Here is a 27,170-nt window from a genome sequence, read left to right on the forward strand (position 1 = left end):
GTTCTGTCGTCGTTGATGTTGTCACATGTGAAGTCTTAAAACAACGAGTTACCCCTTGTGATGGTATAACCACTGCTCCACCTGAACTAGACGGCGTAGTAGAGCCATTCGTGTAATTGTGCCCGTGGTTACTGTAGTTTTGTCCCAGTAGGAATAGACTCAGATGTTTCGGGGTATGTTTCGGTGAGTCCGATTTTCTCCTCATTCCTGGAATTGTTAAGTGAACTCGCGGCCGGCTCAAGCTCCAAGGAGGAAGCAGTGGCTTTGATGCAGGTGCGTATGTCTCAGCAAACCATGAACGATGCTTGTAGACAATTGTGCCGTATGTCGTGCAGGGCCTTTCAGCAGCTAGGCTCGCCAGGGGTCAGAAGGGGTCCTGGCATAATGCCTAAGGTACATGCGCATTCTCTCGGTAATAAGATATGGAATACTACGTCGAAGGGGAGACTATAACGCCCGAAAATCTTGAAGCGGTTCAAATCCCGGCTGCGGCGGCTGCATTTCCGATGGAGGCGGAAATGTTGTAGGCCCGTGTGCTCAGATTTGGGTGCACGTTAAAGAACCCCAGGTGGTCAAAATTTCCGGAGCCCTCCACTACGGCGTCTCTCATAATCATATAGTGGTTTTGGGACGTTAAACCCCACATATCAATCAATCAATCAATCTTGAAGCGGGAGAGTGGGCTCCAGTGCTGAAGGCACACGACTGATTTAAGATGACTCTGCATGGCGACAACGCCAAGAGTAAGTCTTGCGAGACGCAGGCCGCTAGCGACGGGCGCAAGACGCGCGCAAGACGCGCGCAAGACGCGCGCACCGCAGCAAGTCAAGCGGGGGAAAGCGCCGCTGTGGAAGAAACGCGGACCGTTTCTCAAGATGTCAGCCACGAACGTCAAGGTTGTGTACAGGCCCCAGAACTGGGACTTGTTTGTTGTGACAGCGAGAGAACTCGGATGTGCACTGAGAGCAGCAGCGCGTCTATCGAGTGCGATTGCCGCGAAAGAAGACATTGTGCGGTTTAATGGCACAAAAACACGTTGATGGTGAGCACAGCGTGCATAAATCACAGTGGGGCATATGCGAATGTGAAGACGGTCAAGCTGGGTAATCGTGATCTGCCGGTTTCGGCGTTCGTGGCGCCGTTGAAGAACTCAGTGCGGGGAGTTATTTACGATGCTTATGATGGATGCCCAGTGGAAGTAGTTCGGGCGGGATTCCCAAAGAAGAATGAAGGCAAAGACATTCTGGACGCGAGACTTCTGGGAAAGTCAAAGGCGATTCAGATTACGTCCGGGGGAAAACGCATACGTCGGCAGGTTACTTACTGGAACTGTCTGTACGCTGTGATCCCGTATAGAAATTTAGTCGAGACCTGCTACAACTGCAGGCGAGTTGGACATCGAGCGGACGTTTGCTGTCGTCCGAAGAGTAACCTATGTCACCTTTGCGGGAAGGACCAACCTGCCCCGTCAGAAGGAGAGCCACCCACGTGCACGTAGGACTGCATTGTGTGCCATGGTGCTCATCACACAGGGAGCCGGAACTGCAAGTTTCACCTCGCTCGCAAGACACCAACAGGCCGGCAGCAGAGCAATGAAAAAGAGAGTGAAGCTGACAACGATGAGTGGTCCTCGAGGGCCATGAAGCAGTCATCGAGGGATAAGGAAGGCACAAGCAAACACAGGGACCGGTAGAGTTCCTTCCCGCCATTGCCAGGGCATGGGGGTGGCCAAGATGGCGGACAAGTACCCTGTCCCAACATGTACACACGTGAAACCAACAAAAAGGTGAGCTTGTCGGGCACGGCCTCCCAGAACGAAACCACTTGAGAGAGGGAGTTAGCAGCGCAGGCTCAGCGGCAGAGAGATTCGATTAAAATAATGGAAAACAGATTTGGAGGGATGTAACGCGCACTTAAAAACGACCAATGACAAGGGACACAGACACCAGCAGTGCATGGCCTACAGATAGTGACGCAAGAAGCGTCTGCTCGCGTACAGGAGAGTGCAGCTATGGAAGTGGAGAATCAAGGGATTGTGAAGAGACCACTGCCGGGGAATGAGGAACCTTACGCAAAACGATTAGCTGAAAGGTCCCCAGTAGACATGCCACAGCCTGTTTTTCTGGTCACTACTCTCTAGTCGGATCTGGTCACTATTCTTAAGTCACTACTCTTATCCGCAAGGGCCTACCTACCCTTGCGGATAAAGTAGGCAAACAAAGGAAAAGACAGAATAGGTTGGAGGCTCGAGTCGAAAAAATCGAAGCCAGATTAGACACAATAGAGGAGCGTCTCGGCATACTCTCCACTGAGTTTAGAGTTTTCCGAACCCAGGTCATGGGCATGTTTTAGCAGCTTCATACTCTATTAGAGGCAAAACTGCCTCCCGTGGGTGGCCAAGCACCATTAGCCAACCTGGTGGCTCATCATGGCGCCTCGCCAGCAAATTGAAGTTTGGCAGTGAAAATGCATGGTCTTTCGTCAAAAGCGGGGTAACCTGCAGTTGCAAGTACAAAATCTAAATAGTAAACCAGACAATATAGCCTTAGAGAAGGCTAGTGGTTCCGTAAAATTACCTGGATTTAAGGTATTTACAGCGCCAATTATTGATTCAAGGGGCGTATCACGCGTCTTCACAGCCGTGGTATTCCATCGCAACATCACTGCCGTGCTGCATTCCGTGATAGCAGCAGGGAAGACTATGTCCTGCTAGAGATTTTGCCTAAACGAAGGTACGTGAAGAGTCTGTTTTTACTTAATGTGTATAGTTCTCCAACAGATAAAGGACTGGGCTTGCCACAACTCCTGATTCAAGCTCAATGGTTAGCAGCTCGCGCTCCGCCTATAGTGGTAGGGGATTTCAATGCGCCTCACTTGGAGTGGGGTTATATTCGAGCCAGCCCAAAGAGCAATCGGCTTTCGCAAGTTGCCCGGTGTCTGCGATGGACGCTGCAAAACAATCCGCAAGATCATACGAAGATAGGCAACAATATAGGCATGAACACCTCTCCAGACATTACATTTCTTAGCCCTTTATTGACGAACGTTGCCCACAGGCAACATAGCGAAAAATATTTTTTTTGTTCACTTTCAGTTTCGCGACCTTCTTTTTCTCTCCAAAGTCTCCCCATGTTACTGCCACATGGATGTTCGGTGCCCTCTGATTTGTAACTAAGAAATCGACGAAGAGAAAAAAGAAGTTTGGCGCACAAATCTCTGAAGAGCGCTCTACGACGCGACTTCAGCGTTCGAACATCTGTTTCCGGGTAAGCATTCGTTGTTCTCGCTCTGGCTTTTTGCAATTGCTTGGAAAAATGCCTCACTTTCCTCGTTGTCAAATTATATAAACGGCGCTGCTAATTTGGGCCTGTACGGGCGCGTGAGGTGTTTGTTGCCTACAGGCAACACCAGGCACTATGCTGTGTTTCTCATCCCGCTGAGGTTGCTCTGTGCAATTTTGTATGGTTGCGCGCTCCTCTGCCTGCACTGCTTTCATTATCGCTGCACCACCTCACGCAGGACACGCAGACAAAGCAACGATTTCGAAGAATGAACCCGGGGGCATTTCATGGAAAATTTGCTGCGAAAGTGCCCCCTGACTACAGTGATGATTCTGACCTGGATTCATCGAGCGACGTAGAGCCTGAAAACGCTGTTTTAGCCAGGACAAGTAAGTATTTATTTTGTCGTGTCAGTCGTAACTACGCTATCATTCGATTGGCGAATAACGTACGGTCTCTTGCATAATAAAGCGCAGCGGGATGGAGGTGAAGGAAGGGGTTGCTTGTATTACAAAAGTCTGTGTGGCCCGGCGCTTCCACTTGAGGCTGTCGGCATCTGTCATGGCAGACACTTCTAGGTGTCCCAAGTTCGGCAGCTCTGCGTGTGACGCTGATAGTCTGGCATTCCGTTTACGCTTTGCAGCAGGCTGGCTCTGTGTGTTTCAAACAGTGTCATTGTTTAGGCCAGCTAGCGAAACAGTATTTCCGCAACTTCTTTCTTCAGCATAAAGTAGATTTTACTGAACACACAGAGCACTGATGAAATTTATGAGAGTAATTACTATTTTTATGTTTGTTGGCTTTTTCTTGTTCCTTGTTGACATCGCAACCATTTTCTGTGCAATTTTTACAGCACCGCCAGCTGACAGCAAGGATGAAGAGGTCTCAGGAGCTCCAAGCACGGCCAGTATCGACCATGCGCTTGAAGAAATTCCCACGCCTTCGAAGGATTCTCCAACATGGAAGGCTGTCCGAGGCTCCTCGTCTAATGCCATGCATGAGTGGAAAGACGTACCACCCTACATATCCCTGGTGGAATCTCCCATCACCTATTTCAGAAACTTCTTTGACGTGACATTCCTGTCTCACATCTGTGAGCAGCCCTCCCTGTATAGCACTCAGAGGAATCCGAACAAAGTTGCCTCAATGATAGTCAATGATTTAGAGCATTTCATCAATACAGTACTCACTATGTCGCTTATGAAGCTGCCTCAAACACGCTTGTACTGGTCGCAAATGTTTCGAGTCAGTCAAGTCGCTGACATCATGAAGAGAGACAGGTGGGCAGAAATCAAGCAGTCGCTGCATTTTAGTGACAACCAGGAAGCACCAGACCAGAATGACCCCGAACGTGACAGGCTTTACAAATTGCGGCCCCTGCTGGACCACCTGGTCGCCAAATGCCGCGAGACACCAAAATTTCAAAAGCTATGCGTTAATGAGCAGCTGGTGCCGTTCAAAGGCCGCAGCTCATTAAAGCAGTATTTGCCAAACAAGCCCCAAAAAATGGGGTTTTAAGCTTTTCCTCTTCTGCGATGAACGCGGCATAATGTACAACTTTGAAGTTTACACGGACAAAATTCTTCCTCAGCAAGGTTTTCCCGACATCAGCGCAAGTAGCAACATCGTCCTTCGAATGGCGAGTATCGTGCCCCGTGGTCCAGACTACATCTTGTATTTTGACAACTGGTTTTGCGGCGTGGACTTACAAGTAGTTTTCAAGAAGGTTGGAATCAGTTCCGTAGGGACAGTACGCGAGGCTCGCCTAAAAGGATGCAAACTTTCATCTGACAAAGTTCTGAAGAAAAAAGTGCGTGGCTCTTACGTGTAAATGACGACCACATTTGAAGGGATGAGCCTGAGGGCTGTCAAGTGATTTTACAACCGCCCCGTAACTTTACTGTGCACGTTTGCTTCAGCTTCACCCGAGCAAGCCGTGAAGCGCTTCGAAAAGAAGACCCGAACGACTGTGAGCATACCCCGCCCGGCTATTGTCGGCATCTACAATGAATGCATGGGAGTTGTTGATCTTATGGTAGTGCTTGTGGCACTCTACCTCATTCATGTAAAATAAAAAAGTGGTACTGGAGGCTCTTTTTTCACTTATAAGATGTAGTAGTTGTCAACTGCTGGCTCCTCTACCGCCGAGATGCCACCGCGGCTAACGTGCCTTGCAAGCACCAAATGACCCTGCTAAGACTCAAAGCAGACATAGCCCTCACGCTAAGGCAACAGGGAAAAGTATCAACACCTTCGAGGAAGTGACCATTGGGCCCATCAAAAGTCGAGAAGAAATTGCAGGCGAAGAAGCGGCGCGGGCCATCAGCTCCTGTTCCATGCAAGGAGATAAGGCTCGACACTATTGACCATCTCCCGATGTTTTCTGCAAAGAAAGGCCGTTGTAAATACCCAAACTGCACAGGAATCACGCGACTCATGTACAGGAAGCGCAACGTACACCTCTGTTTTACTCAAGTAAAGGAGTGCATGCACAAATTCCACAATAACCCGTAAGAAGCACGCAGTGAAGCCTACCTTATGGCTCGTGCCTAGTGTTGCCCACAGGCAACAAAGCTCTATATTAGAAACTATATGCAGAGTTTCTTTTAATGAAATATGCTTAGTCTTGTTGCAACAATTGTAAATATGTAGAAAATAAATGTTTTCTGCAAGTATTTTATTGTCTCGTCAATAAAGGGTTAAAGGCATAAGTAATTCAAAGTGGCTTAACACGGTACAAGCACTAGAAAGTGATCACTATAACGTTTCCACGACGTTTAGCGCTGAGAGGCATAAAGACAAAGTGAAGGGGCATAGATTTACACATTGGGACAGATTTAGGAAAAACAGAGCAGATACTGTGAACGGGAAAATTAAAAGACCTGGACGCATTGGTAGAGGCGCTCAAGGAGGATATAAAGAATATTACGGTAGAAGTGCGAGTCCAGCAGGAGGAGTTTACGGCGGACTCTAAACTATTACACATGTCGGAAGCGCACGCGAGTCTCTTGAAAAGGTGGAAGAAGCAAAACCGTAATGACGTTTTTCGCAGAAGGACTGCCAAGTTAGAACGTAAAATAAAAAAATATACAATTGAGTAGCAAGCCAAGCAGTGGGACCAGATTTGTGATCGCATGAACGGACAGTTTGGATGCAAAAAGACATGGCAGCTGTTGAGGCATCTTTTGGATCCGCAACAGCTGCCAGCAACCAAATCGGAGCAACGGGGACAAATGACTCCATTAATGCATCAATATCAAGGCACAATTGGAGAGTTTATACAGGAATTCCGGAATCGGTACATAACTGATGGAGTAGACGGTTGCTTACCACACTACTTGGGGGGGGGGGGAGGGAGACTCGGAACTAGATGAAGAGTTTACAGTTGTGGAGGTGCAGTTTGCCAAGGGGCAGCTGCGTACTACGTCTGCCGCAGGTTCGGATGGGGTTACTAATAAAATGCAGAGAAACCTTGACTTCAAATCGGTTGGGGCAATCACAGGCTTGATGAATGAGTTTCGAGTGGCCGGGGACATCCCAGCACATTGTATGAATGCTAGAGTTATAATTATTCTTAAGCCAGGCAAGAAATTCTGCTTGGAGAACCTGTGCCCCATATCGCTGACATCATGCGTAGGCACTATAATGGAGCATGTGGTTCTCAACAGGCTTCAGAATTAGGCAGAGGACAAGGTCATCTTTCTCCCAACTATGACAGGTTTCAGGGCCCATTTGTCTACACAAGATACCATGATACAGTTGAAACATGATTTAATTGATCCCGGGCATGGCACGGGCACTAAAGCTGTATTGGGGCTTGACCTGAATAAAACTTCCGCCAATGTTTCGCATAAGACAATATTGAATAACCTATCGGAAATCGGCCAAGAATCCAGGACATTCTACTACATGAGATCATTCTTGGAGGGCCGAACCACAGAATTTTCAATAGGAGATATCAAATCAATTCCTTCGCGTTTGGAGGCAAACGGACGCATCAGGGTTCAGTTTTGTCGCCGTTCCTGTTTAAACTCGTCCTAATTAAAATACCGCCGAGGCTTGAGGAGATACCGGGACTGAAGCACAAATTTTATGCAGATGATATTACTCTATGGGTAACCAGGAGTATTGACGCGCATCTGGAAAAAACACTACAACAGGTAGTTATTATTGTCGAGGAGTTGGCAGGAGAGGCGGGACTTTCATGCTCTCAGCCGAAGTCCGAGCTCTATGTGGTTCGGGAAAAACCGAGAGGGCTACATGCAAGACTATGTTCCGCCACCGCCGTTAAAGGTAAAAGTAGGACGTAGGCCGGTAGCTGAAGCTCAAACAATTAGAATTCTTGGCCTATATCTGCAAACTAACAGGAACAATAGGGTGGCCCTTGAAAAACTTAAGACTATGGTCAATGCTACTGTCCGGCTAATCAGAAGAATCGGTAACCGTAAGAACGGGGTTAAAGAAAAAGAACTGTGTAAGCTGGTACAGTCGTTTGTGTTCAGCAGGATTACTTACGCGACACCTTATATGAAGTTGGATGCTGCAGAAAAAAAGCAAGGTCGAGGCTATGATCCGGCAAGCTTACAAGGCAGCGCTTGGGTTGCCTAATAACGCGCCTACAGAAAGGCTGTTAAAACTAGGGGTACACAACACCCTGGATAAATTATGGGAGGCGCATCTGTTCATGCAGCATGCTAAGCACGCGACAACCACTGTGGGCAGAACCATATTGGAAAGGTTTGGCATTGAAGCAGAGGCTCCCACTCGGGACTCTAAAATTCAGGTGCGGCGAGAGTTTCATAGGGCCCTGTACATAAAACCTTTGCCCAAAAATATGCATCCGATTCCCATACGCAGCGCAGGCAGGCAAGAACCAGAGCTTTACACGTAGAGTACGGCGAGTACAAAGAGGCAGTCTATACAGATGTCGCAGATTATAAGGACACTTTTGTGAATATAAGACGCTTTTGTGATTGTGGTGGTGGACAGGCGAGGACGCTTGGTCGCCTCTGGATCGGTGGAAACCCACTCCTCTGAAAGTGCAGAAGAAGCGGCAATAGCGCTAGCTTTAACTAATTCGCATCGAACTTGATTCTCAGAGATTCCAAGACAGCCATCCGAAATCCAGCGAGGGGCAGAATATCGGCGACCACCGCACGATTTCTGCAAGGGGCAACGGGACGAAAACTTCAAGAAATAGAAATTGTCTGGGTACCAGCACACTCTGGGAACTATGGGAACGAGGTGGCTCACCTGAATGCTCGAGGTTTTGTCAGCCGGGTAGGTGAGCCGCCCGCTCCGGGGAGGTCAGCGAGAGATGGGCTGGTGTCCTTTCACGACATTAAGAATCATTATAAACTAGAGCGGAGGTTTTATCTGCCCCCGCACAAGTGGTTGACTAAGGCGCAGGAATGCATTTGGAGAAAACTACAGACGCGAAGTTTTCCTAACCCTTACGTGTTAAACAAAGTGTACCCGGAGGAGATAAAGCCGCGATGCAAATGGTGTCAGGCTATGGCAACATATGATCACATAATTTGGGAATGTAGCATAGTGCTGCCACCGGTGGATATTATGCGTGATCCCTCTCTTGAGCACTGGGAAGCCGGGCTGACCAGCTCAGACCCAGTCGTCCAGTTAAGGGTCGTGGAGTGGGCCACGCAGGTAGCCGCCAACCTTGGACTGATGGCCATTTAACACGGAATCATCCGCAGTTGCTTTCTGACGAAATAAAGTTTTACCATCCAACCATCCATGGTATTCTGAAGGCGCTGCGTTAGAGTGCCTCGAGCGCACAACGGAGGCGAACGAGCGCATCAAGCCACGTCACACGTGAGACATGAGCGCTATCAGGCAGTTATTTCAGCAAACGAAGCGCGCGGCGCGGGTTCCGTTTCGGAGGTGATAGTGTGTAGAACGCAAGGCGACGGAGATGTCCCACCACCGCGTCATCTTAACAAAGTGTTCGAAACACTTGCCTTTTCGTGCAAGCGTTGCATTCTCAGTGCATCGTGATAAATGGTGCAGTTCTATAAGATTTACTTATGTATCCGATTTTTAGTGAAAAAAGACACACATAAAAAATATTGACGTGTTTTTATGGTGCCTCACATATGCGCAATATTTGCTTTTTAATTGAAAATCGCACAAGTGTAACACTGAATCTGAAAAAGCTGTACAGGTGTGTGTGATACAATTTTACTTGTTCCAATGTACAGATCCATACACAGTAGAGGTCAAGAGCAAGACGTGCTAAAAAGGAATAAAAGAATTCGAGTGGCTCCTGCCACTAAGACCTTCTTTTTTTGGGCTTCATACTGGCACTTTGTACGTTAACGTATTTCAGGAAAAGCGGGGCGTCTTTTCACCATGTGGGTCATATCGTCTCATTTGTAATAAGCCCGAAACCATCAACCACGTTTTTTTTTTTGCATTGCTGGGAGGGAGTGTATTTTTGCTATGTATTGCCGAGGACAAGCATAAAGGAATTCTCGACTGACCCATACAGTGTGAATTTTTTCCCGATAGAAAAAAAGATGGTGTGTCATTCGATTTATATAGTTAACAGACACCACTGTTCATGGCGTGCCCGTATAGCAGGATTTCACTCTGATTCATATGCACGGCCCACAAGATTCTACTTCCAACACTGCATGCCGAAATTTGTGGAATTTCCGAAATCAGAGGAGTTTGTTTCTGAGTGGTAGTCGAGGGTCGATCCGCTGACAGCTCTCAAGGAATTTTAAAGTTACTGTCTATTCAGTACGATTGCAACTACTTGTTTTCGCGACTTTACGTCGCTGTTCATGTACATAATGTCGGGGAATAGGCAATAAAGCAAGATAAAGTATAGTGGATAAAGTACTCGGTTGAGAATCGGAAAGTGGCAGTTCGGAATCTTCTAGACGGGCGTTCTTTTTCTTTCTTTTGCTTAATGTTTGAATGCGTTTTATGTCACTTTTTTATTGATATAATTATTGATGGCAATCACACACCGCTGTTTTGACACTGTAAAGCCGTTTTGCGCTATGTACCCAGCGCCTACCCAGTGCGCTGTGTACCCAGTGCGATAATCGGCCCATATGCAGGCCGGCACTGCACGCTGGTACCCAGTGGCGCTGGCTTTTGCAATAGAGCATAATTGGACCAACAACTCGAACAATAATAAATATACTAGAAAAATATTGTAGACGTTTTTGTGCTGCACTGGACCGACATAGTGATGATGATAACGGTGCTGATAATGTTGAAAATTAATTACCTGCCCTTTTCCCTCAGAAGCAAAAGAAATTCACAGGTAGTCTTGCTTGCAAGCTCTACATACCCCGACGGTGTTTTTGATGTCTTTCAGCTTTGATGCTTTTGTGGATGTCTGTAACGACCCGCAGCAGCAGCATCAAATTTTCCCGGTGTACAAGTTTCCTGATATGCAAAATATTGCATGTAAAGTTTAAAAGTCTCCTAAAGAGCTAAAATTCACAACTTTGAACAGAAAAAGCTTTGTGTAAAGGTTTGACAGCAGTTTTATAAAGGCATACACGCATATCCTGGTAGGCAGCCTTTAACGCATATCAATAAATGTCACGAAGCTTTGTTAGCAATCGAAGGTAGAAGATTTTGTCAGCAATACACCGTGAAGTTTAAGGGAACGTTTGTTAGAGCAGACAGGAAACTTGAAATTGGTCAAGGCGTACTGATGCGTTTGCGACGATTTCCCAAAATAGTGGCTTTGTTGAACGAAGAAATATAACCTACAATGTCAAAGGGAACTTTTGATTTCGGCTTGTTAACAGCCATTGGTATTCATAATACATCACTGCAACGCAGCAAACTGACATTTGGTTACGTGAGAGGAGTTGGTATGCACCATGATTTGATAAACCCAGAGTATAAAGGTAAAGTCGAATGTATTGCTCCGTGCTCACTATTGCTATATCAAGGAGTCATTCACAGTTTAAATCGAGGTAATTGAGCTATGAAAATCACCGTAGATTGCTGGGGCACACTATGTTTATATGTGCGCCACAGTCAACGAAAACTGTGTTTCAGACATTCTACATACGTCTTCTCGTCGAATTTTTGTGCGAAAGATAAATGTCAAAGGACCGAAATTTCCCCGATACTTGTTTGTCACTGCGACTACGCACATTTTGCGAGAACATACTTGGACTAAATTCTCAAACGAAATCTTTGGTGACAAGTGCAATGATGAGCCATACCTGTGTGTATGGGGTAGCGCCCCGTCATGATCGCCGCCCTGGAAGGTGTGCATAGGGGATGGTGGTACAGTCTTGTGAGCCGCACTCCGTTCCAAGCTAGCGCGTCAATATTTGGAGTGCGTATCTGTGGGTTCCCGTTGTAGCTTAGGTCAGCCCATCCCTGTAGACCAAATTGTTCATATTTTATAGATTGAACCAAGAAGTAAAGGATTCAGACCAGTGCACTTATTTTCTTATTGGCGTAGTTATTTGCCCGAGCTATACTGGTGGTATTTTTCAAATTTTGGCTTATATTTACTTATTTCATTTGTTTTAAGTACCTGTGCCGCCTAAAAGCATTATTCTGGGCGAATACACAGAGTAACACATGCTTGCATAAAAAGGATAAATAATAAAACAAAACGAAACAAAAAATGAGACGTAGCTATGATGGCAACAGTATCTCTTTGAACGATGCTTCAGTGTGACAGTTAACGACGTTACCAGGCTGCTCAATTCACTTTTTAAGGACCACCAAACTTCACGACCGCTTGTGAAAGAACTGTGCGAGGCCGTGCTGTGTAGTCTCGAGCTGACTATTTATGCTTCTCTTTCTTACTCGTCTTCTTTTCTGTCTCTTTCCGTTCTATTATTATCCTTTTCCCCCACCCCAAGTGTAGGGTAGCCAACCGAGCCAAGCTTTGTTAACCTCCCTGCCTTTCCTCTCTATTTATCTCTCTCTCTCTCTCACTGCAAAAGTTTGTCTTAAAAAAGAAGTGTTGGTAAAACTTTCCTCTGCAAAAACGTGCTGTTAGATTTAACAAGTGTTAACTTCTGTGAGATAAGGATTGGAGACGTATTAGGTAAGAATTTTTATCTAAGTTTCAGCCACGCCTAAGAAATTCGTGAAAGCTTCTTTATCCGATGGCTTTGTGTGAGTGCACTTTTAGTTATTACTCCAACCTATTCTTTCATGCAGTAACACTAAACTTTAAGCTGTAGTTAAAACACAACCCCGGCTGCATGGGTTTGTACAAGCTTATATAGCTCTTATAAAGCTTTAACATTTGCTTGTCTCATTTAAAACATTTTGCGCACAAGGCTTAAGCATCTGGGGGTACCAAGTTGCAGCCCCAACTGAATACATGTTAAGTACGCCGGGGATGAGCAATGGTAGCATTGATTGTGGCATTTGTTCATTTGGTCAACACAGCCAAGTGAAGTTCGCGTCCCTATAGAGAAGGCAACGTAGCGCTTTAGAGACGCAGCCATGCACCGGTGACAAAAAGAGTAGAGTGACTCTGCGAAACTCGTTGCATTGTCAAACAATAAGTTAACCAATCCACCCCTGTTGATGCTAGACAAACGCTGAAACCAGAACTGACAATGCAAATTCAATACGACAACGAATACTTTTCTATATATACATATTTTATATTTGCATTGCCTATATAGGATTCTGGCCACCGTAAAATACTGCTAAACGCGCATAGACCAACCTGAACATGTCTGCGGGCAAGTTCAAGTGGAGGCACTATTTCTATCACGAGGCTTCTGTTGAGAGTTTTAGGGGCGAAGCTCCTTAAAGCGGCATCTATTCGTTCTTTGTAGTCGTAGTCGTAGTGTGTAACAAGTGTTATATTTTGACCTGCAAGGTGGTGCCGGTGGGAGATTTCTCCTGTGCTTTGTTAAACAATAAAGCTTTCGTGGTGTGCGCGTTAAAACTAAAAGCCGAAAGCTCCTTACTCTCATTCCCCATTAGCAGCCATTGGCGTGTACATTCAGCATTATCTGACAAGAAAGGGTTGCTACGTTATACCCGCTGGGTGTAACCTCCTTAGTGTTAGAAATGTTTAGCGAGGGTTGAGCTGAAGTGCCATGAATACAGTATACTAGTATATACCATGAATGAACTCGAGGTGGTTAACGGTGGGAAGTAGATACGAAGCGCAAGCCGTAAGAAAGTAAAAGCCGAATTCGCCTGTCTCATTTCCCATTAGCAGCCATTGGCATGTACATTGAGCCCTATGACAGGAAAAGGTTGCTATGTTATACTCGCTTGGCGTAACCTCCTTGGTTTTAGAAAGGTTTAGCGAGCGTTGGGCCGCAGTGCCATGAATACAGTGAACTATTATATACCATGAACTCGAGGTGGTTAAAGGTGGAAAGTAGATACGAAGCGCTAGCCGTAAGAAAGTGTGCGTGTGCCACCTCTCGTTTAGTCCTTGGAATGCCTGCTGGATGGCGGTGCTTCTATATGGAGAATATATGATGAAAAGATGCGAGATGGTTTTACTTGGAGTGTTGAATAGATGGACGAATGGACACACACACACAGATGCATAGATGGACGCATGAATAGATGGACGCAGATGCATAGATGGACGCAGGGGCGGATGCATGGACGGACACAGAGATGAACGCACGAACTGACGCACGCACGGAATGGCGGATGTACGCATGGACGGTCACACAGATGGACGCATGGACGAACGGAAGCAAGAACGAATGGACGGACGGATGCTTTACCCCACTCTCCATCATTCACTCCGTGGATATGATGCCAATTTTAATTGAATGACAGCATTCACCCGCATGTTATGTGTCCAAGTTCGCGAGTTTACAACATGCATTTGAGGCAAAATAAAACAATTTTAATGAAAAAAATATCGATATGATTGACTAAACTATCGTCGCTTCGAGACGAAGGCACAAGATCGGCGATTGAGCACCATCATCTTCGTCCATCTGCGTACTTTTCGAGCTGCCACTTGCTTGCTCGGCCATTCAATAAACCCCCTAGGGTACCTAGGCTGACGTGTAAAAAGCTAAGCGATGTATGGATCATTGCGTTGTGAAAAAGATATCGTGTGCACGTTAAAATCTGACAACTTGTAGCCTAGAGAAATTGGTACAATATAAGGTGACAGTGTAGTCTGCGGTGGCACATCAGCATTGGTATGGTTGCAGCTGGAACGGTATGGTTGCAGCTGGAATGGAAAGGCAAACAATATGTATTTTGTTGCTCAGAGGCCCACTTTAACCACTGTGTTAATGCTTACGCATATAAATGCCACTCACGAAAGTAGCATAGTCACAGGATTAGTTTTGTACTTTAGAACAACACCAATGAAGTTAGTGTTTTTGTTTAAATAGAAATAATACTTCTGTGCGATTTGTCTTTTCGCTGGATTTTTTTTCATTGATGTATCAACTTGCAAACAATAGGTTAGTCTTCCCTTTTGTGACATTGTGATCCAAGGCTAATAATGATGAATCAATGTTCCGAGTGCGATGACCAGAGATCGGGGAGCTTGAGAATGGAAACCTCTGGCTCGCAGGGTTGTGGCGATGATGATGGTACTTGACTAGGGGTCACGATTGTCAGGTTTCAGGAGGGACTGCGCTTACTGTGGTGCCTGAGTTCCTGGCCGCTGTAGGCCAGGCGAAGTGGCTGAGGTATGCGCGAACGAGGTTGCGAGATCGATCAAGTGAAGTCTGAGTCACCAATTTTCATAACATAAAACCCAAGCGCTGGGCGAGTTTGTAGTTTATTGTGGATGGCATTTGATGAAAAAAAAATAACGGGCTAGAAGGAAACAAGCAGAGACAGCGGCAGAGTCTGTGCGCTTTGTTTGTTTTTTTTAGATGCGGAGCATCTTATACTCGCGCCTTGTAGTGCGCCGTCCGCGCCGTCCGCACCGCTTCTCGAACATTCGACAGCTGACGCGCGCGCATGCGCCGTCGCGCCGTCGCCCACTCTTCCACCATCTGTGCATCCCTTCCTCCTCTACACACCGCGCGCGCTTCACTCCTCCACCATCTGTGCACCCTTCCTCCTCTACACACCGCGTTCGACATCTACAATTCTCCTGATTCTCCAGTGGACGCGCATGTGGCGTCGCGCTTCGAGAACATTCAACAGCTGACAGTGCATGCGCCGTCGTGCTGAATATATACTCAAGGTCGGCGCTCGCTCGCTCAGTTGCCGCTCGTCGGTTGGTTTGTACGGCGCGTCGACGTCCAAGGTCGCGGTGAAATGAATTCCAACGAATCCACAAACACACTGATCGACGTCCCTTCGACCAGCGCCGCCCTTTCGCATACGTGTGTACGTGTTCACTCATTTAACACCCCCTCCTACAACCACGTTAACCAATTTAGCCATCGACCCAAGTAAGTCGCAATTTAACACCCCATTTCACAACCACGTTAACCAATTTAGCTCGACCCAAGTAAGTCGCACTTTAACACCCCGTTAACCAATTATATGGTCCGCATCCTCCTCAGTGTTCCCCCGAGGGAAGCTGCGGGCAATTTTTTTTCCTGGGAGGTTGGCTCATACCCGCTCAGGGGGATTGGCCAAGAAAGTGTAGTGCAGTTTTTCTGTGATCATTTTAACTATGTGTAATGAATTGGTATTATAATAAGACTAGTGTAAAAATAAAAACAACATAAAAAGAGCAAACGAAAAAAAAATCAAGTTGAGCAATTTTGAGATTTGAGGTGTTATGATTACCACTCAGGTGCGTTTACTTCACTCTGCCCTGGGGAGTAATAAATAATTTTTTTTTATTGAAGATCACAAAGGTATATGCTTGGTTGCCTGAATATAATCGCAAACGGCATTGAAAGCATCCCTGTGGCAATGTCCCAAACATGAGGCGCCAAAGCTTAGCGCCGTTTCCGCCGTCAATCTAAGGCCTATTTTCCGAAATGGCATAACTAGTAACGTTTTTCTAAGTATCTCATAGCGGCGACAATACAAAAAATAATGATCTAGTGATTCCATTTCTCCGCAGAATGCGCAGAGGGGTGATGTTGTCTGACCAGCTCTGTGTAGATACAGGTTTAGGGGGGGGGGGACACGACATCGTAATTTAGTGATTAAGACTTCGAGCTTTCTGGACTGACTCCAGTGGGGTTGCCATGGAAACATGAGGTGGTTATAGTCTGTCCATGTAGTTACTTTTTCTATCGTGTCAGTGGAGATTGCTGATTTTCGATATCTTATAGCCGTGATATATTCAACATCTGGCAGTATGGACAAAACTGGCCCATCAAGTGCGGCTCGTGCTAAGGAATCGGCCAATTCATTTAATCTTAATCCACAGTGACCCGGAACCCATAGTAATCTCAGGAGTCTCAACTGCAGGGGTACTAATGTTTTGAATGTGCTTAGAATTCGAGAGTTCTCTGAAGCTGTCAGAGCTGCACAAACTGAAAGAGAATCCGTCATTATTACTGCGTTGTTTTGATTTGATGGAAGTTTTCGAAGAGCTAAAATAATCGCCAAGAGCTCCGCTTCAAAAACTGGAGTAAAATCAGGCAGTCTCACTGAAAAGGACCAGTCAAGCAAATCAGAGGCAATGCCTACACCTGCCTTTTGATTATTTACGGAAGCATCTGTGGCTATTATATTTTTAGTTTCTGCATGCTCCAAGTAATCTAATGATATGTTATTTAAAAATTTGAGGCATTGTAATTTGGCGTTTTGGGGGAATATATCATCATACTCAATAATAACATGACAATTCAATGCATTAGTCTCAATTACATTTCTAATGTTCACATTTACACTTTGTAGATTTTTTTGTACAAACATTATCTGAGGTGTGTGAAACCGTGGCCAATGAGCAAGAAAGAAGGCGTCTGGGTTTGCGATAAAAGCACATTGAGATCTTCTTGCCGGTAAGCAATAAAATTTTAAAAATGCTTGTACGGTCAAAATTCGAAATCGACAAAGTAGTGTAGGCAGGTGCGCTTCCTGGTACAGTACGTTGATAGCCACAAATTTATGGAGTCCCAGACACATTCGCAGTGCTTCTCGCTCCAAGACAACTAGAGGTTTCGTTTTATAAGCAGGGCCACCCGAGAATAATATGCAGCCTAATTCCATGATGGGGCGCATGTACATCTTGTACAACGTTATCAAGGTGTGCCTCCGTAACCCATATTTCCGGTTACTTAGCTTGTGTAGTAAGCCTGAAGCCCGCTGTGCTTTGGTAGTTATATACTCTATGTGTGGACTCCAGTTAAGTTTGTCATTATAAATGATTCCCAAATATTTTATAGAGTCTACTTGCTGGATGGGTTCCTGTTTATATAGAATTGAAATTGAAATTGGTTCTGCAAGCGGAAACGTCATGAGCGCGCTTTTGTTGACATTTAACGATAACTAAATCGACTGCAACCAAATTTCTAACATGTTAATATATCTTTGTAATTTAAGTAGTAATGAGTAAATACCACAGTCAGCAGCAAAGAGTGCGATGTCATCAGCATAAATGTAGACAGTAACTTCTTGATCTGTTGGAATTGTGCTCATTAAAGCATTAAATAATATTGGAGATAACACTGCTCCTTGGGGAACTCCGCGCGTTTGTTTAAATTTAGATGAGGAACATCCATCTTTGACGCAGTAGAATTCTCTTGATTTTAAGAATTCTGCCACCCACTCAATAAAATATTGTGGGAAGTTCAATCTCTCTAGCGTATTTAACAATATGAAGTGCTCCACACTGTCATACGCCTTGGCTATGTCAAGCGTTACTAAAGCAGCGTATTGCCTTCTTTTACGCGCGAGCTGTATTCGGCTCTCTAAATCAGCATGGGCACACCAAATTGAGAAATAACTACGAAAGCCGATTTGGTTCGGCTTTATTACTAAATTGTCTGCATTCCAGATACTTACTCGGCTATGTAGGACGCTCTCTACTAGTTTGACCATGTTAGATGTTAGAGAGATTGGTCTGATATTATCGACTGTTAATCTTCCACCCAGATTTTTTAGTATAGGAATCACCTTCGCTATCCTCCAATCCTGCGGCACCCATGAGTTTTTTAAGGAGTAGTTAATAACATTGGCGACGTCTCGAGGCGATAAATTGAACAGAATTTTAATCATGGGTACTGTGATTCCATCTGGGCCAGGAGATGCACAGGGTAAATGTTTAATCACGTTGGATACTTCAGTCTGTGTCACTTCTTCAAAGTCAGACTTTGTCGTAGACTTGTGCCAATTGTTTGGCACTACTGAAGTGAATCTGCTTTCCAGACCTTTACCGATTGCCTCTAAGGTAGTGGTCATTTCTTGTGCCGACAGAGTATCACAAGCTACATTAACTGGTGATGGCAAGATTTTCCGAGCTCTCATATATCGGAACAGTGCTTTCATATGTTTAGGCTTCGACAGGTATTCATAATGTCTTCTGTCATAATCTTGTTTAGCTTGAGCTACCGTTCTTTTAAAGCCCGCAGCAATGAAATGTTTATTCTGGTCTGACTTCTTCCTTCGCTGCTTCTACCAACCTTCGCTACCTTCTTACGTCACATATACATAATGAAAAATTCCAACCTAAAGTATCAGTGAACTAAACCAGAGAAAATTTCTTCAAAGTAGTATTTTTTCAATGATCTGGAAAAGTTCTGGATATTTTTTATATATTTTTATATATCGGAACAGTGCGCTCTTCTTGCTTGTTCGTTTTTTTTTGCGCGAAATTCCCTCTACTTACCCCCGAATGCAGAGATGTTACTTGGCTCGCGACTTCAACTTAACTTGAGCAAGTCGGCGTGAAGCAAGCAGCGGACTTCAAAACGCCCAAGTCAGCCTTCGCGTTTCATAGATCCTCAGGCTGTCTTGCATGGTCAAGTCAAGAACGAGCTTCGAAGGAGAAACACGCTGCTCGCCTGCTAACGAGGGTAATAATAAAGTTGTTCGCGTAAGGCATGCATTACAGCAAAAAAGACCATGCGCTTTAAAATAAATATAAAAATGAAGAGCCACAAGCATATTCTTGCCATTTTACGGCTAACGAGCGGCACGTGGTGCCTGCCGCCACAGCGATGCGCAGTGTTGCTTCTGTAAAGCGTTTGTTGCCCGCAGGTTCTAGTGGCCACCTGAATGCGGGCGTTTCTCCACGGTTGCTTGTTTGGAGGCGAAACAAGCATCGCGTTGGGTTGTTTCGTCGTTTTTTTTTTCAATCGAACGCCACGGCTTGTATTTGTGCTGACCTGGCTCACGAGGTGACGCAATTTTCACGGTATTTGCCTTTCTGTCCACCTGTGTGCATGTCTGTAGTGGGTGTTGCGACGCGCGCCTCTGACGACGTTACGAAGGGCGCTACGAATCTCACCGCTGCAACCACTGTTTCAAAACACGGCGACGCCAACACGGTCCCGAAGGCACCACTGCTTCGAACTCCGCCGGGAAGGTCACCAGCCGTTTGGTAGCGTAGGTTTTTCAGCTCGCGACTGCTTCTGTGCAGAGCTGATAGGCGAGCGGATGAGACCATGGTGAGTTAATTAAGGTTTATGTACAGCATATATACAGAGGCGTTACAATTTTGGCACTGGGGCCGACAGAGACTCGAAGAGCCGAGCTCTCCTTTCCAACACATAGGTCTGCTCTCAAATGGGTCTCCTGTCAAAGGTGGTTCGCTCCCGACGCGCCGCAGGGCTTCTTTCATATGTCCCGGGTCCAACCCAAATGTCCAACCAGAAGCGTCGCTGGTCGCGATGTCAGAATCCTCCAATGAGGTCGCCGCTGGGCCGCGTCCTTCTTTCTCATCGAATCTGGAGAGGCTGCGCTGCAGGTGGCTGCACCCAAGGACGAGTAACGTCGCCGCGCATTGCGTTAGCCACCAGACAGCAAGACGCCGGTTGTTTACTCGACGGGCTCGCAGCTGAGATGACTCACTGCACGTGCGCGCCAGAAAGGCGCCGTTGCGTGATGACGCCGTTGAGTTGTTGATCGCGTCAGGTGGCTCGCGGGCTGGCCTTGACACAGATTGCCTTTTTCAGAGGCATGGACGTTCGCTGTGGACTCGCAGGCATTACATGGTCTAGGTCGCAGTTATTATGAAAAAAACAATTTCTGGGAACAAATGTGATTTGTATGCTTTTGTTGACTTTGGTAAACAAGAGAAAAAGCGGGGGTCAGGACATTGCCCTCTGCAGAATTCTGTCTCGCGGGGTGCAACAGTGTATCGCTGCATGATGGTGAAGCGGATAGAAAAAACACGTGATGGGAGCACCTCTTTTTTATGTGTGTAGAATTTTACGTAGCATTGTGCTACAAGTGATGGCTTTCTGAGCGAGAAACAGCGCCCTACACAGAACGAGAGGATAGGCGAGGCACACAGACACAGCGCCGAGTCAATTTTGTACCGAAAGAGGCAGAAATTGTCGTCGTGTTTAAGAAAAACAGTAATGGCCGTCGCGGTTACGGAACACTTCGGCATCGTCCCCACCGCAGCTATTAATACGCACGTGTGTGTAGTCTACACAACCTGTAACACCAGGGAACTCAGCCACTTCATAGAAGTTCCGCATAGCTAAAGAAAGTGCTGCCGGCTGCGGAAAACGCACCAGTGTTGCGTACAGGTGCTTTGCGATGAGTAGCGTAACTTTTCCTACTGCACGGCAAACTGTCGACTACGGAATGCGGATGAGATTCCCGATGACTGTTTGGATTGTGCCAGCACCGTAAAAACCGAGAGCCATCAGTAGCTGAAACACTGGAGGCACAGGCTGTCCTCGGTTGTCCCCACTTTCACGGAACGCCAACATACCCAGCAGCTGCCGCACGGCATTCTTCGTGAATCAGTATCGAGCGCGGAATTGTTCCTCATCGTACAACTCCTTCAGATTTCTTCGGTCACGTAAAGTGGGTCCAAGAATCTTCGGCAGGCAGCGCGCCTCAGAAAATGCTATGCTTATGGCGAGGCAAGCCAACTCAAAAGCGGCCACCCTCCGCGCGACGTCCATTCGAGGGGTGGCCATGCTGGAATAACGCATGAAGTCACTTTCAAGCTAGCCCCGCAGCTGACTTGAAACTTGTCCTGACTTCGGCCGAGCCAAGTCGCCTTCAAGTCGTCCGCAAGTTTGAGAACGATTTATGGATACCGGCAAGACTGTCTTGAGTCAAGAACGAGTCAAGTACGAGTCAAGTACGAGTCAAGTAGCATCACTGCATTCGGGGATTAGGTCACAGGCAGACAGACATCATTGCTGTAGGACCACAAAAAACATAATTCGCCTCAAGCCATTTATCAAGCGCTAACAAAAACAGGCGCAGCCATTTTGTGCTTGGTGCGTGATCAGCGTTATATCCTGGTCAGATTCCTCTAATCCACATTGTCATGCTACAAGTCATAACATAAATTCATCATACCATTATGTTATATTTTGTATGTCACAAGGGCCAGCAGTTTCCCTATATTGTGAACTGTAAGTATAATAAATGCCACAAGACCCCTAGACAGGTCAAGGGTATAAGTTGTAGCGCGCATGACATTGCTTTAGCTTTTACAGGACACTCCCCGAAAACATAGCAAACGTACTTCATCACCATTCTGTCGAATATTTTGGAATTGTTTAACAAAAACCAGAAAACTGTTAACTGTGCCGAAACACCATACCTCGTGTTTTGCTATTGCGACAAACACATTGACGTCAAGCTTCTTAACATATCGTTATACAATGCTCTTAATTAACAGGTGGTTTCTTTAAAACACAGCGGTGTAATGTTTCCTGTGAACGTGCACTGGCATGAACAAGTACAGAGTGTATGCGTGGAGCTAGCCATGGCTGCTGTACTCGCATAATATCTTATAATTATTTTCCACGAGCATTTTTCAAACACTGTACTTTTCACGTGAATGTGGAAGCATCTAACACTTCTGAAGACTTCAAAAACGAATATTGAAAATTATTAGTGAAAGTGATCTAGTAGGTAAATATTTACGATGACAGCCCGCTCTCTTGGTTTCGATGTCTTGGGACTTTTTAATTACTACTCTTGGTTTCAATGTCTTGGGACTTTTTAATTGCTACGTTCAACAAGTAACGTATATGATTGAAACGCGTCCCCACCTGTTGAACTCTTTTGTATTTCTGTAGCTATATACGCGATATGCTGCGAATAGCAACTTCATTCTGCTTAAGTGTCGTGTATAGGAAGCACCTTAGTTGGTAAACTATCTAGAATATGTAACATGGTGTCTCGAGAGATTTAGCTGTTCATAAATAATATCTAGAATGAAAGTCATTTTTTTATGAATTGAAGGCATGCAAACGTGTGTGTGTTCGTAAAAAAATTGATTTGCAATGTTCTTTATCCAATTATTTTTCAAGAAATCTGTAGATTACAAGCTAATGACTATGTTTATAATATATGTACAAACGAATGTCGCTGTTTTCCCCTCTTAGTGGTCCTGTACATTCTCTACTGCACATATGATTAGACTGGTTGGTCACTTAGCAATTTGCCCTATCTGGTGAAATAATTATTGTAGATAGGTTTTTGTTTATGAAGTCAACGTTTGTGTATTCTATCTGTATAAGACAATTTTTTCATACGTAATGCTCAGAAAAGAAAACATGCCAATATTTCAACTGTACAGACAAGCTGAGTTGAGAAACAGCCAAGGAAGCGCTTACCAAATCGTCGGCTAGTATGAACACAATATGAGGTGGCCGTCTAAATGGTGATGACTGCACCCGTTCATTCCGCGTCGTTATCCAGACAACCAACACAGCCAGCGTCACTGTCACCAACAACACTGCAAACTTTAAGATACATTGCACTGCCCTGTTCCTCTCTTCTGGCACCGAAACCCTGACTCGCGTCGTAGGTGAGGATGTGGCACCAGCCTTAAGGCACAGATTAGCAACTACATTCTGCCCTGCTCCCATAGTAGCCCTGTGAGAAAATGACGCGAGAAGGCAATCTCTGTGTTTGACACGAGTCTTCGTACTTCATGCGATATAGCCTAACAGTAGCGTAACGTCATAAACACGTAAGTGGTATGCGACAGGAAGGTGACATAAAGGAAGTCTTCCAGAACGCTTGGTAAGCAGACGCGATGTCTGGCTGATATCGGACCACTTCTTTCAGACGTGCTGTGCTTTATCTATACAGGCGGGGTTACAAAGTATATATTTGCTTCGGGAGAATCACACTAGCGGTGCAACTGTCGTGGGTACTGATATGGAAACACTTGAAATGCATAGAAAGAAGCACAGCAGAAATGCAAGCATGCTGCTTCGTAGCTTGCATTCAAAAAGTGCTAGGGTGTGGGTCTCTCATAATCACATCGTGGTTTTGGGACGTTAAACCCCACATATCAAATTAACCAAGAGCTAGGCTGAAAAAGAGCATGACATAAAACTAGTGCACGGACGATCGTGTTGCAACACTTGCTACTCTCTAGGTTTTATGTTACCGGCCTATAGCACGAGCTGATACTGCCTGGCGCAAACACCACCAGATTGTTTGGAAAGAGAGAGAGTAGTAGAGAAGAAAGGCAGGCAGGTTAACCAAGCTTGGCTCGGTTGGCTATCTGCACTTGGAGGGAAGGCGGAAGGAGGCCCCATTCTTCGTACTGCGATATAGTGACAAAACATCAAGACATACTACCGCCTGGCTTCAAACTTGCGATGCATCCAGCAGCTGCGTTATGGAGTCTTCGTCAACCTGACGTGCTCTTATCGGTTCCTGGAATCTTTAGGAAGGCACGCATGTCAACGCTAGCCCTGAAGCAATTGACTTTGCGTCTGTTGGACGCAAGGTACTTCGACTGCATACATGTTTACACCGATGGCTCCACTAATTCCAACAGCTCTACAGGAGCAGTGGTTGTTCCGTCTGAAAATGTGTTGCTTCAGTACAAGTTTTCTCACACCACGACGTCGACAGCAGCAGAGCTCGCAGCACTTTAAGGTGCAGTAAAGTACATTCTTTCGGCAGCAACCTAACCAATGGGCCATTTTTTGCGACTCCAGGTCAGCCTTACAGTCACTACGGTTTGTTATGCAGCACGGGTTACACGAACACTCAGTATATCAGATAAGGCACGACTACTACGAAGCGCTCAAGGAAAGTCACGATATCGTATTTCAGTGGTTGCCGAGTCATTGCGGAAATGTCGGCAATGACCGCGCGGATTAAGCTGCTCGATCGGCTCATGACCAAGACCAGCGTACGCTCATACCACTCGTGAGAACGGACGCTGCATGGTAAGTACAATCACTTGCCCGCCGTATACCTCTCCTACAATAGAATACGCCGGGTTTCTCCAACACACACTTGTATTCGATCGACCCAAACTTGCACCTTCGTTTGCCATCCGGGCTCCCACGATGCGCTTAAACTTTACTGTGTCGCATGAGGTTTGGCATGGCATTTACGAATTCGTACTCTCGTCCCCTAGGAATGGCGAGCACTTCGGCATGCAACATATGCGCCTGCGAGGACACGATTGAGCACATTCTATGTTATTGCCCAGCATACCAGACTGAACGACGTAATATGGAAGCCAGGTGTAAGGAATGGACACAAAAGTGCTGTGTTTAGGTACGATTTGTGGTTAAAGGGCTTGCAAGCGCCGAGGAACGCCAAACCGAAACTAAAGAAGACGAGCGGAGGGCAGGTGGCACGAAGGCGATAACAAGAAATGAAAAAGAAGAAGAGAAGAAGAAGGAACGTGGAAAAGCGAGCTCGAGCGGGGAGGCCACGAAGGCAGACGAAGCAGTGCGCCGCTCGAGCTGGACGAGTTCCTGGGAGCGTTCCTGAGCCGGACGTGGGACCCGTACGTGTCGGCCAGGTCGAGCTCCGGCGTGTTCGTTCGGGGTCGAGTCCGCCGGCCTGTTCAAGGTGCAAGGACGGGGCCTGCTGAACGGCTCCTGCCTGGGTGCAGTGGCCGGGAGCAGGTTCGTGGCGAGGCCTACCGGGCGTGGTCCTCGTGAGCCGGGGCCTGACCCTGAACCTCAGGAGTTGCGACCCTGACTGCTGGCCGCGACGTCTGACTAAACGGCGCTGCACACGGTAGCGCATCCGTGTGTCGTCAGCCGTTCCAGCCGCTCCAGCCGTGCCACCTTTGCCCTCGCGCACGTCGACGATCGCATCATGTCGGGACGACGGGGACACAAACTGTGAGGCAGCGTTTTTCTCTTGCGAACTGAGAACTCTACGCGCTGGACTCGGAGTAAGCGTAGCCGCGAGCTCCCCGCATGCTAGAGGTCTGACTCTCGTACATGTTGCGTGACGCGTGGCGTGTAGGGTTGGACATATAGTTTTATTTTCACCTGCCACTTCGTTCTCTAGTGTATAATATAACGCTTCTTTTGTTCGCATCCATTGTTGATGTGAATCCTTTCTCGTCCGCTGTCAACAAACACAGTGACGAACGTCCTTAACCATCACAATTTCTGGCGTCCGCGAGACAGGACTAAGCTCTCGCCTTACATCTGAGAGCCTCACGTTGTTTGTGTGTGGCGGACGAGAATGGACGACAAGAGGAAGCTAGTTGAGCTAGGGAAGGAGATGGGGCTGAGTGGTGAGGCTTTGCTGGCATGGGTGAGCGCTGAGGAAAAAGAAATGAGGGACCAGAGAGCGAAAGATCGAGAGGAGGCACGGCTAGCAGCACAGGTGGAGCATGAGCGTGAAATGGCTCGCATGGAGGCAGAAAGGCTCCTGCTCGAGGAGCGACGTCGTGTCGCAGAAGCGCAGCGGCCGAGCACGAGTTCTGCGGATGATAGTATGGGTGGTGGTCAGAGTTTTCGCAGCCCACACAAAATGATTCCGCCCTACAATGAGAGTAGGGACGAACTGGATGCGTACATCCAGAGATTTGAGAGGGTTGCCATGAGCCAAGGCTGGCCAACCGACAAGTGGGCCCTGTCACTGAGCTTGTGTCTAACGGGTGAAGCCTTGACCGTGGTAGGACGGATGTCTGCAGAAGACTCTACGGACTACGCAAAGCTCAAGCAGACGCTCCTCCAGCGGTTCCGTTATACAGAGGAGGGATACCGCACGAAGTTTAGGGATGCCCGGCCTGAGAATACTGAGACAGGTCGACAGTTCGCGGGACGTCTCTGTGGATACTTCGACCATTGGCAGGAGCTGGCGAAGACTCCCAAAACATATGATGCACTGCGAGACAAGATGGTGTCCGAGCAATTCCTCAGGCGGTGCGACGAGAAGTTGGCTGTCTTCCTGAAGGAGCGAGGATGTCATAGCCTGGACACGTTGGCAACAATGGCTGATCAATATTTGGAAGCTCAGGGAATTGTGAATCTCGCTAGAGGAAAAGACGAAAAAGGGAAACCGATGGCTACAGCTAAAGTTGACACTGTCAGCGAAAGCAAAGGAAAACCGCTTTGTTTTCTGTGCAACAAGCCGGGTCATCGAGCTTCCGATTGCTGGACAAAGTCTCGAGCGCCCAAGTCGACGTCGTGCTGGATCTGTAAGAAGTCAGGGCACAGATCCGATAGTTGTCCCTCAAACTCGGGAAAACGTAGAGAGGCATCATGTTCCGTCTTGGGATACCAGAAAGCGCAGCAGGAGAAATCAATGGAAGATGCGCCTGACAATCAGGATGAGAAACATTGTCATGACACGTGTGATGGGACCCAAAGCAACGCAACTTGCGACAACGGGTCAAAACAAATGCCAACTGTAAAGGGCTATCTCGAAGGGAAACGGGTTACCGTATTGCGGGATACCGGTTGCAATACAGTAGTGGTGAAACGATCGCTAGTTCCTGACTGCAACTTGACTGGCAACACCCGTACCGTTCGCTTATTGGACCGATCTGCAAAAGTCTTACCAGAAGCAGAGGTGTACATAGATTCTCCGTTTTTCAGAGGTCAGGTGCTTGCTGTTTGTATGGAGAATCCATTGTAT

At 46.6% G+C, this 27,170-nt stretch overlaps 1 protein-coding gene across 2 annotated transcripts in view; it reads right to left on the reverse strand.

Annotated features, from left to right (window-relative positions):
• The window catches only part of LOC119177854 (arylsulfatase B), an 89,477-nt gene extending 66,172 nt beyond the window's left edge, over nt 1-23,305 (reverse strand). Inside the window, exons 1-3 of one of the 2 annotated variants that reach the window (XM_075887393.1) lie at nt 22,925-23,305; nt 11,501-11,660; nt 5,533-5,664 (exon numbers count right to left, since the gene is read on the reverse strand). In XM_075887393.1, the coding sequence (XP_075743508.1) occupies nt 5,533-5,664; nt 11,501-11,660; nt 22,925-23,179 (547 nt within the window). In that variant the 5' untranslated portion in view covers nt 23,180-23,305. The remainder of the gene's footprint in view (nt 1-5,532; nt 5,665-11,500; nt 11,661-22,924) is intronic. The other variant, XM_075887395.1, reaches the window with a different exon arrangement.
• Nucleotides 23,306-27,170: the final 3,865 nt, after the last annotated feature.

This window comes from Rhipicephalus microplus, chromosome 1, assembly GCF_043290135.1.
Source record: "Rhipicephalus microplus isolate Deutch F79 chromosome 1, USDA_Rmic, whole genome shotgun sequence".
NCBI lineage: Eukaryota > Metazoa > Arthropoda > Arachnida > Ixodida > Ixodidae > Rhipicephalus > Rhipicephalus microplus.